At 32.3% G+C, this 14,356-nt stretch overlaps 2 protein-coding genes across 3 annotated transcripts in view; both read left to right on the forward strand.

Moving 5' to 3' along the window:
- LOC147065468 (uncharacterized) overlaps positions 1–14,356 on the forward strand; it is a 496,544-nt gene that overhangs the window by 110,558 nt on the left and 371,630 nt on the right. The gene's annotated exons all lie outside the window — the stretch shown is intronic.
- tipE (temperature-induced paralytic E) overlaps positions 1–14,356 on the forward strand; it is a 75,284-nt gene that overhangs the window by 10,549 nt on the left and 50,379 nt on the right. The window contains exon 2 of one of the 2 annotated variants that reach the window (XM_085957251.1): positions 3,826–4,947. In XM_085957251.1, the coding sequence (XP_085813377.1) occupies positions 3,899–4,947 (1,049 nt within the window). In that variant the 5' untranslated portion in view covers positions 3,826–3,898. The remainder of the gene's footprint in view (positions 1–3,825; positions 4,948–14,356) is intronic. The other variant, XM_085957250.1, reaches the window with a different exon arrangement.

The raw sequence follows: 14,356 nt of genomic DNA on the forward strand, positions 1-14,356 counted from the left end.
GAAAATGATATGGGTTATCTTATTTATATAACTCATTTTAACACGTAGGTATCACATTATCATATAACTTTATTTGTATGGTCAGATGTCTTCTTTCCATTAAACTTCTTTTTTTTGACGATGTCTGATCGCAGTAGGATCATAATATGGGCCTCCATACAGGGGCGGTTTGTATTAAAGGATTTTGATTTTTATGTGAAATGGATGTTGGCCACTTCCTCAACCTATTAGGACCATACTCTGGCTCTAAACACAAATTGAAAAACAATATTTTTATTTTCCGGATTTTTCAGGATTTGAACCTGGGACCCACGATATTATAAGACGACGCGTAAGCCGCTCGGCCATCGTGGCGAAACATTCAACTAACGACTATTAAATATCATTCTAAGTTTTATGAATTTTAAAAAAGTATTCCGAAAGGATATAAATTGATTTCTATTTTAGCGATGTGCATAAAATGATTTGACCTGAAATTACTAAACAAATTTCAAGCTTCTTCTCAGTATCGGTGTTGATTATAAGAATTATAGCCACGGGTTAAAAGAAAAAATTTCTATTATTCTCACCAATCAATAATTCATTTATCGTGTATTTAATTTTGTATCATAAAATTTACCCCGTTTGCTTAATAATCATTATAAAATTATATAAAGCCGAAGAAATAAAGCACTTTTGCATATTATATTCCTACTCTTCCTCCAACCCGCTAAATATTGATGTATGTATATTTGAAAATATAATTAAGTATATGAGCATATTATTTTTGTAAAATTCCGCAATATGTTATTGTAACATCACTAGTTCTAATGGTACGTTTACATCTGACACTTATACCGTTATACTTTATTTATGTGTCTGACATAAAATTTCACTTACTGTTTACACCTGCATGGATCTGACATAAAATTCTGATATACTTCTCGTTGAAATAAAGTCTCGACACTTTATTCAATGGCAACATTGGAATAAATATATGCGGTGTTTACATATGATATTGTAATTTATTCGGACACTTATTTTGTATACTTCTCAAAAACGTTATGTCAGTCAATATGGGAATGTTAAAAAAGAAAGCAGCGAGTATTATTATTTTAACGGCCCACGTGCTCGTCGTAGGTCAAAATTGAGTTTTTATCGTACGTTCAAACCATGATCCTGGACACTCTTTAAGGCGAAGTCTTCACTGAGCCTTTTTTAAAGAGGCACCTAGCGGAAAAATACGAAGCTTGCAATTTGAGACATTTTTTTGATAATTTACAATTTCAACCATATTAATGAATAAATATGTATCTGAAAACATTAAAAATAAAAATATTTTTTATTTTAAGTCAAAGACAAACTTACAATTGTAAAAAATGTAATAAAATGTGAATTTGTTCTATCGGTCCGCACCCTATTATTACATATATTTTATAGTCATATTTATTATTAAAATTTAGTTTATTAAGTTTTCTAAGCATCACCTAAGCGATTTTTGACTAATTCATAGTTTTAATATTTTTTATATCTATTTTAAAAAATATCGATTTTTATAAAAAATATAAATGTGTATAACTTGAAATCCTTTTTATTTATATCAAATCAATTATTTTTATAAATATAAATAAAATATTTATATTAATATAAATAAAAAGGATTTCAAGTTGTACACATTTATATTTTTTATAAAAATCGATGTTTTTTAAAATAGATATAAAAAATATTAAAACTATGAATTAGTCAAAAATCGCTTAGGTGATGCTTAGAAAACTTAATAAACTAAATTTTAATAATAAATATGACTATAAAATATATGTAATAATAGGGTGCGGACCGATAGAACAAATTCACATTTTATTACATTTTTTACAATTGTAAGTTTGTCTTTGACTTAAAATAAAAAATATTTTTATTTTTAATGTTTTCAGATACATATTTATTCATTAATACGGTTAAAATTGTAAATTATCAAAAAAATGTCTCAAATTGCAAGCTTCGTATTTTTCCGCTAGGTGCCTCTTTAAAAAAGGCTCAGTGAAGACTTCGCCTTAAACGTTGTAGATAATCTATTTATATAATTTTGAAGCCTTATTATCCTTTATAGTTATTTTAAACATTTGATGACTGCATAAAGTATTTTTGTTACATAAAATAGTATTCTTTTAAACCTCTCGCTCTAATGTTTTAGAATATAGTCATATTTCGGTACATAACTGTGCAGTGGTGTTAAGATTTTTTACATTTATTAATTTTAAAACGCATTTATAAAACCATTAGTATAATTTATTACGAGATATTTTTTGTAAAATATTCACGATAAAAAATTATATTGATAATCTCTGTGATCCCAAATTTGACAAGAATTAGGCATTTTATTATTAAAAAAATCGGCAAGATTAACACATTTGAAGATGATTTTAAAGATACTTATTATAAGCTATGTCTTTGACTATTCAAGTGTGATAAACATTTTATGAATAATGATTGCTTTATAATAATTATTGACCTAAGAATAAGGTAGTGTTTTTTTTGAAATACGCCATTTCTTTTGTCATTCTCAAGTAGTTAAGCTACAACATACGGCCGTAGCCATAAATTAACAAACTATAATTGAAGTACAGTACACTACACTACAGTACACATTAGAAATATACCTATGCAATTCACTAGGTACCTGTCAAACTACGAATAATGTGTCAGGTACTTGATATAAAAGTAGACGGTGGTCCAACTTCGGTGATATATCGCGGCAAGTTCGGAATTGTCGAATACGCGGTGTTTACATTTGCGTATATAAGTAGATTGAATAAGTGACAGGTGAGTGTCGACACACGCAAAATAAGAGGCTGGTACAAATATAATTACTGTTTACACTTGGTGAATATGGTGTCATACATAAATATGACAATATAAATGTCAAATGTAAACGTACCATAAGACGTATGTAGTAGGTATGTTATATTCAGTTCATTTTCTATTTCCAACGTCATGTTGTCTGAACTGAATAGACGTATATCGATATTATTATGATAGACGATGAAAATATATACGGATTCTTCCCACAATATACATTGTGTGGTCCGCCATCAAAATCGTATTTATATTATTTGAGTAGATTTTCTATTATTGCCTGATTTTATCTGCGTCTCTGTTTGATATCTCGATGGTATGTGCAAAATGCTAGCATAGCGAAACAGTTCTTGCGGCAGTAATAATTTATTTACATTATAGATAACACAAAAATAGTACGTTAGTTAATATTCTTTTTATATCGATTTATTAACAGCTTCATTTTAAAATGATATCAATTTAAAATATACTTACTTACCCTACTATAGGTAGGTATACATACTATTATGTAGATGTTTATGCTTAGATCAGTTTTTAAGCCTACACTATACTATACTACTATAATATGTCTGATATTCTGTCAATATATGATGTAATTTTATGGATCTTTGTAATACAATATTATATTAATTATGAATTCCTTCAAAATCAATACCTATTCACAAAATAAACTTTACAAACTCTTCGCGAGTATATCCATCTAAAACCTTCTACAGTTATTTAACATCAATAATTTAAAGTTTAACGTAGTTGGTTGACTTTGGAATTTTGAAATGTCAATATTAAACTTTAAATGGAAAATATAGGAGTAAGTTTATGTCTGAGGTATTTCATTCCTTGACATTTGTAATTAGAGTTTTCATCTTGGTAACCTTAAAAAACTATTTTTACCACCATATTTGATTCAATATTTCATTCTAAAATAAAAACAGACCAAGTTTTTACCTTAGTAATGAATATTGTAGTAGTCAAGTTGATGTTTTAAAATGTAAGTTATAGGGCGAGATGCGGTAGGCGCGGCCGCGCGGCTGCCGCCGGCCATGGCCGCTGAAGGTCGCGCGCCATAATGGCCGACGAGGAGGCGATCCCACAGACCTTCCTCGAGAAGCTGCTCTTCTACACGACTGCCACTTTCATCCTGCTCGGCACGTTCAGCCTGTTCGCGTTTCTCTTTCTCGTTCCGTTCGTGATCGACCCCGCTTTCACCACCATATTCATGCAGTTCGACACTGTCCCGGCGCAGTGCGTCACCGCCGAAACCCTCCACAGAGAAGGAGCGTCTAACTGCACTTGGGCCTCGTGCAAAGAGGGCTGCACCAAAGACTTATACGACTGCTTGCAGATCAGAGTGCATTACAAGAGGGCGCCGGGAAGCGGTCCTCTACCGCCGCCGTTAGTTAGGTCGTCGCGTGCGATACGGGAATACGACTATGGCGAACCTTCTCCCGAAACGGACGTCGCCGTTTACGAGGACAACGAAATTCCGCAGGCGCCGCCCGACTACCCTGAGGGTCCCCCGCCAACGGGCCTCATGGGCAACGACTCCGAGTGGTTCTTTACTTACGCGAAGCTCTTTCCCAACGTCAAGGGCTGCGGCTACCCGCCCATACTCAATTGCACCATCTTCCTCTCGAAGTACAAAGTGGTCGGGACCAATTTTTCGTGTTACTACAGCAAGGTGGATCCCGGGCTGGTGATCTCCGACCTAGACATGTGGCAGAACACCTTGAACTTGGTGTACGCCATGGCCATTCCGATACCGTCGTTCATCGTGTCGGTGATCTATTTGACGGTGGCTTATTTCAAAATTTATAATGAAGACGAAGAAGCGGCTCCTCTGGAGAGAAACGCCGAGGGGATGGCTGGCGGAGGAGAGGAGGGAGGCGGGACTGACGGTGAGGAAGGCACAGGTGTGGGTGGCGGAACGGGTGGCAATACGCCCGGTAGTGATACGTTTAGAGAAGACCTAGCGTCGTTCGGTCACCAGTTGAAGGCGCAAGGTATCGGCGAGGCGGACAGCAGGGGAAGTAGACCCAGCTGCTGCAGCCAGCCAGACCGGGCCAGCCGATGCAGCTTGGACGCGGGCGCAGTCTCCAACTCGGGATCGATACCCGGGTGAGCACTTATTATAGATTTTTACAATATGGTTTAGCTGCTTTCATTTGTTTATATAATGTTAGCCTTTCTTTCTTTTTATGCTGTATAAAGTAGATATTCGATAAATAGCTTATGCATTTTGATGTTGCAATTTTCCGTTGTATCTAATTTCTAAAAAAAATATTTTAGTACAACAAAACAAAAGTTATTAAATTTATATAATGATAGACACACCATGACTTAATATGGTGACAATGGGTAATCAAAAAAAGGGTTCAACATTATAAGCAGCGGCGACGAACCTATGGGACGTAAAAAATGAAGAATCATTTTAACCTCATGGTAGTAGTGCTAAATATTATGGTACTAATCATAATCAATATGTTACCAGTTAAAAAATACAATCGCATATATTATTATTATTATGTTTACCTATAACATTTTTTTAATAATATTTTTTCCACATTTATAATACATCATGACCTGTTTAATATTATTACATTATAAACTGTGCTAAGACGTGCCGGGTCTAGGGTTATTATAAATGTGGATAATACTACTATAATGTCTATAATTATAATAATAGTGTTGTTATTTATTTTAAATAACGTATAACCACTAAAAATTATTAATAGCAGAAAAAACTTTAAAATATTACCGTTACGAAGTTATGTATATGGATTGCAATACCAAATGAAAACTTCAATACCGGTTTTTCGGTATTTCTCATTGAATACCGGTAGTAATACTGGTATTTCTTAAACATTAAAAAACAGATGTAGGTGCTTATCAATAAATATAGCTATTAAAATCTTTTAAAATATTATTTTATAGCAAAAATCTACATAACATCTACAGTTATTATGTTGATATTTAAAAATATGTATTGATCACAATTGTAGAACTAGTGATTTTTTACAAATAATTTGAATATATTAATAATTTTAACTAACGCCCTCAAAAGTTCATCAATTGCAAATAAGTCCGGCTGCAGGAATAGCTTTTTAAATTCAACGCTTGTACAGTCATCAATAATATTATAGAATAATTGAACATTTTTGTCGCGGATGTTTTCTATTTCGAAATAATATTATGATAATTAATCGTGACAATTACTTATATAAATATATTTGATGAAATTTGTTTTATTATTTTTTCACCTCTCTTGATCTCACTCAATATATTTGCATTTTAGCAGCACATAACATATAGGTACCTAATTCATTTTCAAAAACGTAAACGAGTGTGCTTTCTTAATACTGAAAATTTCGGTAGTTTAGATTTTTAAAACCGGTATTTCGGTATTGATAAATACTGGAATACCGGTTTTGAAATACCGATATTGCAATCCCTAGTTATGTACGATGTCTCTTTGCTTTCCAGTAAACCATTTCGTTTTGTTATGTGACTTATTTTACGTGTTGTAATATTATTAATCAGTCGAATTTTCAGAACGTAATATAACTTTTCCAGTTGAACTACCAGCATCATTGCTTATTGAAGTGAAATATTATATTATGGTACTTATTACACATAATTTAATCACGATTAAGACCAATTTCATTCCGCTTCAATAGGACATTTTCAACTGATTTACTATGAATTATGTATATTGTATAACACACTATATTATATTGTGTTCTGTTTTAATGACTACAAAGTGTTTCCACGAAGAGTTAGAATAATTAAAAGTTATCATCATTGATCAGTGTTGTCCTGCTATTAAATTGGAATGTTCACAATATTTTAAAGCCCCCTTCCGTCGGCTTTCCCACGCCTGCGATATAAAATTAATATTATCGGAGCGGTTTGAGGCCGCGATAAGAGACGAAATCGGGTCAATCCCTCGCTATTTTTAAGCGAAGTTTCTAACCACCCCTCCACTTCCTCTTTGCATCTTGCCGGTGAATAATGCATTCGGCGGCCATGCAACTTCCGCGACCGGAGTGAACATTGAACAGTGACATCGCGAATTGACAGTACAGCTGTGCTAACCACTAATGATATATGGACAAAATAAATATTTTCTTCACGTACACGGCAAAACAACTTGATTTTTTGCATGCGAACACAAAGTACGAACATATAGTTAAAACTGTTATTTTACCATAAATACAACAATAATTATGAAATATAGTATTAAAATCTATATAAAATATTTATAGGTACCTACATAGTAATGTAGTCTGGTATAAAATATCATATCATTAAGCACAATTTCATATTTTTTTCTAATAAAAAGTTTTGCTGTGGGCGCAACAAATTATGATCTTTGAATAATCATCAATATATTATTATCATGTCTTTACTTATTCAATTTAAAAGTTTTGCTGTTTTATGAAAGCAATAATGCCAATGTACATAATTTTGGACAATTAGCATTCATAATTATGTGAATATACCTGATATTAAAAAAATATTTTCCAAGAAATTAAAATTATTAAAATTTGTCTATAATATTTATATGACTTACTAATAACAGTATTAACAGAAATATGGTCGCATTCATGTCTGTTAACAAAAAATAAATGAGTTACTAAGTCAGGTCTCGCGATCAACCGCCTTTATCATATATCGTTCAGTATACTGTTTCCTTCACACAAGGGCCTAATTGTTACACTGATACTTTTAATGCCAGAATTGCACTGATCTGAAACTTTAAACTTATCACCCCAAGACAAATACATGCAGGGAAATGTTTCAATTCACTTATTAGTTGCTTTCATACTATACCTATACATAGTTAGTTTTTTTCATAGTAATTTGTATAATATATCTACGCTCATTAGTTGAATGCTTTATGTATTGATTGAAACAACAAATAAAAACTATTGATGCCCTAGTTGTTAATCGAAACTTTGAACATATACGTCCATGTTTGATATCGGAATGTCATTTGATATTTCCTTATTTGCTTTATGCTACACCATGACATAACAAACAAATGAATAATCATATGTATAAGTATACAAATAACATTCACATTCTTGATTAAAATAATACGTCTTAGAAAGTTCAATGCTCTGTAACCGGCATTTATTTTGACCGACTGAATTTTGTATTCTTCTATTATTATTTTTATAAAATCCTAAAAATCCGGCAATAAACTTGACGGTCAACAGTTTTCCGACCACTGCATTGTACTATTAAAATAAATTGATTTTCTTATATATAATAATATATTAACATTATGATGTATTACCTCCCTTCTATAAAATTAGGTTTACTGAAAACTGTTTAAAACAAAATGCTTCCGTATGCCAGTGCACGTTGGTGCAGTAGTACTCTCCATAGACCAACCATGCAAGTGAAAATACACGTGAAGCTTTTCCCGTCTCGTAATTGATACTTCTGGGGGTCTATTCTATGCTTATCGACCGCTAAAGTGATAAAGTGAAAAATATTATCAAACTTAGGGTAGGTTTGTATCAAAATATTAGCACTTATTGTAACAATTACACGAAGCCGGTTTTTATTGTTGCAATAAGTGCTATATTTTAACAGCACCTATCTTGCTGCTGTTAAAATATCGCACTTATTGCAACAATAAAAACCGGCTTCGTGTAATTGTTACAATAAGTGCTAATATTTTGATACAAACCTACCCTAAGTTTGATACTATTTATCAATTTAGTGTTCGATAAGTATAGAATAGACCCACTGACAGAACGGAATTAAATATTCGGCATCTCGCTTACTCAAATGAGACTACTGACATCTATGTTCCGCATAAATGTGTGAAAGGATGTATTTTGATATAACTAGTTCATATTATCACGGAATGTTCAATTTTATTATTTTTTTCATGTTATGTATGTACAACATTCTAAATTCAAATTTGAACGATTATTGTCGATAGTTTTCCTTCTAACAATTTGATAAGTGGCAAATACTTCCGAATAAAAATGTTATAGAATTTCTATAAAAAAAAGTATTTATGTGGCATACATTTAGGGTAACTTTGACAAATTTGGCCGATACTGTTTTTTATTACTTTTAATAACTTCATAATGATGGCTATTTGATAAAAACGTATTATTTATATCTTAATGTGTGATTCAAAAAATATTTTATGTTTTTAAATATAAATTATGTGCAAAATAATAAGATAATAACAATTTGAGTTAAAGTTACCCGAACGGGTGGTATGACATATTATATTTGTATAGCATGAAATATTTCTAATTAGGTACTTACTATTCAATAATCAAGAATAGCGTGGTAAACTTTTATTTTGATCCGATAATTTTCCGTTCTGCGAGTTTTAAAAATACAAGAGACAAATAATTTTTTTATTGTTGACAGATAATAAAAGATATGCAATACCTAGCGTGCATTGTCAAATATTTTTAAACTGCCTCGTAATAATTAGTTGGGATGGTTTTATTTCACTAAATTATTTGGTACATTCGTATTATATTGTGAATATTTCAATTCCAGTGCAAGTCGAACACGTTTCGTATTGCAAATGGTCAGTCAGTGGTTTATAATCCGGCGTTATAGCTGTCATTACAATATATGGAATTGACTGAGTGAACATAAATTTTCATTGACAACACATACATGGACCCTCCAAACCAACCCGCCCCCACCACACTCGGTCGTATCACAGCTTTTGATATAATATGCTGCTGATAATAGTCTGAAGTTTGATTGCTACAGATAAATCAGCAATTCTTTTTCCATCTTTACTTTTGTGTATTTAGGCCCAGATTCGTGGAATGTCGACGTTATGAAAAATTGAAACAACGTCGAAAGCCATGCAAAATATCAAAATAGAATGAAAAATACGAAAATCTTAACGAGGCAATATCGCGTTCCATAATCAAATTTGTTATCATTTGATAAACCACATGATTTTTTTCATTAATCATTATTTTTAATGTATTTTCTTCATCATATCAATATGCAAATGTGCAATTTAAAATGCCTTTATTTGAAAATGTAGCGAAGAGTCATTGGTTATACAAGCTTAAGAAATTAACTACTACATATTAAAGGGGGTCGCGAAGGTATGAGATTCTTTGAATAGTTGTTTGAAATTCTCTGTGAATATGAAAATATTCACGTAATCTTATTTGTTCTCAATCAATACATCGCTTGTGTTTGGATCTAAGGCTAAGCCATTGAACCAACACTCTAAAAAACTTAATAATGTTTTATGGAGGTCCGCATCAGCTCCATCTTGGAACATAAATATTGATTTGCTTACCAAAAGCATTTACGTGAAAACTTTTGGCAAACTAATAAACTACCCATACACTAATTTCTAGATTTATGAAAGATTACGTTAAAATCGTAGCACTAATGGTATTAGTGAGCAATATTTTAGATTAGTGTCTACGTATACACTTTTTGATTATAGTTTTGTCTAATGACAGCGGATGTACATTAAGTCAAGGTGGGTTTGCAAAAATCGCCTGAAAAATGTAACGAGATTGGGAATTTCAGTTATTTGGCCACTTTACAGCCGCCTTACTGCCACCGTGCGTCGTAAAAGTTTATTTTTCACAACACGAGCGCACACATTCAGACATGTTCGATGTACACTCACACCCGCGCACCTTTTGACAATACCAACATTGTCCGCAGTGGCGCTAGGAAATAACCCTTCTATCTATAATTCGATTTTGGTTCAGTTTCAGTAAATAACTTAGTTTTCGTTATATTAAAAACCTCTTTTCCGTATTATTATATTATGCATATACACAATATTATAAATCCTAATTTTAATTTACAGACCTAAATGCTTTCTTCTCTTTCCAAAATCAAATATTCGAGCGTTTATGTATACTATGTATGTCCAATTATTAATTTAACATATTTTTATATTCAGGGCATGACCTATTCTTCCTCTTCTTGTATCTCTTGAAGAAGCGCCTAACAGCCAGTTCTCAACTACTATTCATGTTCATATATTATGCTCCGTCGTAATTTATTTTATTTACCTGTATGCTTTTTAATCTTACAGTTTGCTAAGTGACATATATAATGTAATATGTAGTTTTAACTTTAAGAGTATGTACATATGTATCTACCTAGCAGTTGAACCAGGGGTCAAAAATAATTACTTGACGCGCGTGTACCTATACTATTTACCGCGTTCAGTTGTGACAATTTTAATCGTTCAACTGTATCTTGAATGTTGAAAGTCAATTTATTAGTGGGAACTATGGTTCAAGACAGTTGATTAATTTGTAAGTGGAATTGAACGAAGTTGAAGTCCTTTCTATTTTTGTTGACTCAACAGTGAATCATCATCCGAGACAACTGGTTTCTTAGCATGTTGCCTAAAGAAACCAAGGTGATAACAGTACTTGCATCAGCACGTCAAACTTGTTTCTTTCGCTTGAAACTATCTTGAATAAGACTATTGGTTTGCCTTAAATAGATACGTGGGAACATTACTTTTGAATTTTTCGTTAACATTCAACTCGCCACGTGAGAACACGGCATTACATTTACAAAAAAAAAATATCTCAAATAATTTGTTTCAGATAAAAAACGTGTAGGTAATGTAAATTTAATTACCTAATTTATCAGCATATTATTCCGTTGATTTACCAAAACTTGTGCAAACATAATATTTAAGGTGATTCATATTCTTCACATTTGTTCTATTCCATGTGTATTTTGATCTAGAACTTGGACTTTAATTTACAGAATGACCAACAACGATTCGTATGTACCTCTTTGGGATGCGGTTTCTGTTCTATCCAGATCACATAATATAGAACTAATGGTGATGGAAAGCCTTATCGAAATGCCATTCTTTTATTTTCTTAAAAAAACTGCAAGTGAAAAACACTCATCATACCTACCTTAAAATATTTTGACTTGTGTTATTATTCAAAACTGAATATATTATGTGGGTATATTTCTGCAAAATTTTCAGATTATTTGAGTTATTTTTGCTTTATTTAGAGTGCAAAAAATATGCGCACGTCATTCGTGCCTGTTTCATGATACTCGAAAGCTCCACAACGGTTCCAAAAGGTCTGCGAAGTGGAATGGCCATCGATCGGTGGAAAAACAATGTAGCGCTAATACTGCCGTCGGTGTAGGGGTACCTACACCAAACGAGATTGAACTTGCGGCAATCATTGTCGGTCGTTAATTCCGAATGAGCTCCCCCTCCCCCGTTATGTTAAATTACTAAATGGACGCACTCGGTTGACATGGTAGTTACTAATTCCGGAATTGTGTTTGAAGACCTGCCTACTCGTAAAGGGAGTTGTTTGTACTTGGTATCGACCACACGGATAACATTTGCGTGAAATTCAAATGTGTAGTTACAATAATTACTCAAATCTACAATAAGTATGTAGTATTTACATAGTAAACAGAGATCAGTGATAACTCTGATGAGAAACAATCCTTTTCAAATTGATCAGTCAATTTCCTAAATTATTATTATATGATCATGTTTATTTTCACCCTCGTGGTCCTTTTTGCAAAGTACTGTCTTCTCATCTGGGGGCTCCACGCTCGAGTGAGGTCACAATACAATTATTATAAGATTCAAAGCCTGGGTGTTTATGTGATTATTTCTTATCTCACTACAATCATTTAGTCTCATGGTTAGCTGTAGTAATAAAAATAATATAATATATGTATATTAATAATTTACCAAATTGCAGTTTATTCACAATACGTACGGGTTGTTTCAACTACCTAAAGGGTTATTCAAGTTCTGGTATGAATTTGTTTTTTACACGTTATAAAGACAGTGTTTCACGAACCGTATGGCATATGACCCCATTCTGTTGGAACTACACGTTTTCCAAATCAAATTTTTCCAATTCCGGCCACAAAAATTAAGTTAACATTTGCCTATAACGAACGTCATTTACCGTATCGGTCGCTATTTCATCAAACTATCAAGCTCATATGGCACCAGTAGAAGATCGTTCGCGAAAATCTTAAGTCATTTTATGAGCATGTTAAATCCTTAAGAAGGGATGGTGGATTTATCAATTCAAGCTTGGAAGAGCGAAGAGGTGACCGCGCATGTTGTGGCAGGAGCATTTGCCGGTTACTTCAAGTCGGTTTACGCAAATACTAGTTCGAATACAGATATTTCCTCAACGTCAAGAGGTGCCCAATCCATTAATATCTTTTAGATTGATCAGGGCGATATGTTTAAATTCGTCAAAAACTAAGGAATCAGTACTACCTCTTTAAGACCGGATAATGCTCCAACATTTTTTATAAACGTGTGTATTAAATTAATTGTCAACAGTCGACATACTTATAATATATTATGTAATCTTATAATATAGACGGGTATCTTTCCGGAAATGTGGATGATGTCAAAATTTATTCCAATCCATAAGAGCTGTACTCATCAGTGAAGGTTCACTCTGCATCAGCAAAAGCTCTGACTATTGAGTATGTATTGGAAACAAATATTATTATGAACATAAATTATTAACGTCACACTTTGGATAAATTAGAAAGGTAATTTTCTATACAAAAATAATATTTAAAACAATCTGGACATTTATTTTATAATAAGTCTGCATTTTTTTGAGTTAAGTCGAATATTATAGATATATATGAAGCTACCACGCGTAACTATATAAAATATACTGCAAGTATTTTATAATAGTATATTGATAATTTACAATCATTTGTCTCCTTCCAACAAATATACTTTATCACGTGTGTATTTATAGACATCTTACTTGTCACAGTTACATTGTAAACTACCTAACTACAAAGTTTCATTTTCACTTTACGTTGATGTATCAAGATCCTCAAGCGATGCAATTACTTGCAACGTACTTCGGACTATTTTAATGCAACCGTGCAATTTTATTAGCCTCTATCAGAAGTGCGTTAGCTTTTTGATTTGCGTTGAATAGATGTTTTGTGTTGAGGTATGTACCTAGGATATAAATACAAGTATAAGGCAATATAATGTCCGCATATTTTGTTGGTTTCCATGTACTGTATTATATATTTCAAGGATCGCAAGCTTTTTAGACTTATCGTTCGTAGTCAACTTTTAGATTTAATAATAGAGCCCCTATATACAAAACAAACAAATAGGTACATACTTACTTACCAATTTATATTATTTCAATCTTTAAGAATACAGAATTATTTAAAAGTACGAGATATGTAATAAACATGATACATAAAGCGAAATTAAATTTATTATAAAATATTATAAAAACAAAAATAATTGTTTACGGGTGGTCTTCCTGCTACATGTGACTTTAAGGGTGTTTTCCCTTAGCCAAATTATCAATATCTACTATCTATAACCTGAGGTGCAAATTCTAATTGCAGCATGCGTCCAACAGTCAAGAGGTAAATTCAGTTTATTATTCTTCAATATTACCAACAAAAGTGCCTTTCTGTATTTGCCATCCAACTGCACAGATTTAACGAAAATGATATAGATTTCCTTCAGTTGTTT

This window comes from Rhyacophila brunnea, unplaced genomic scaffold, assembly GCF_057557595.1.
Source record: "Rhyacophila brunnea isolate RB1 unplaced genomic scaffold, BYU_Rbru_1.0 scaffold_6, whole genome shotgun sequence".
In the NCBI taxonomy this organism is placed as follows: domain Eukaryota; kingdom Metazoa; phylum Arthropoda; class Insecta; order Trichoptera; family Rhyacophilidae; genus Rhyacophila; species Rhyacophila brunnea.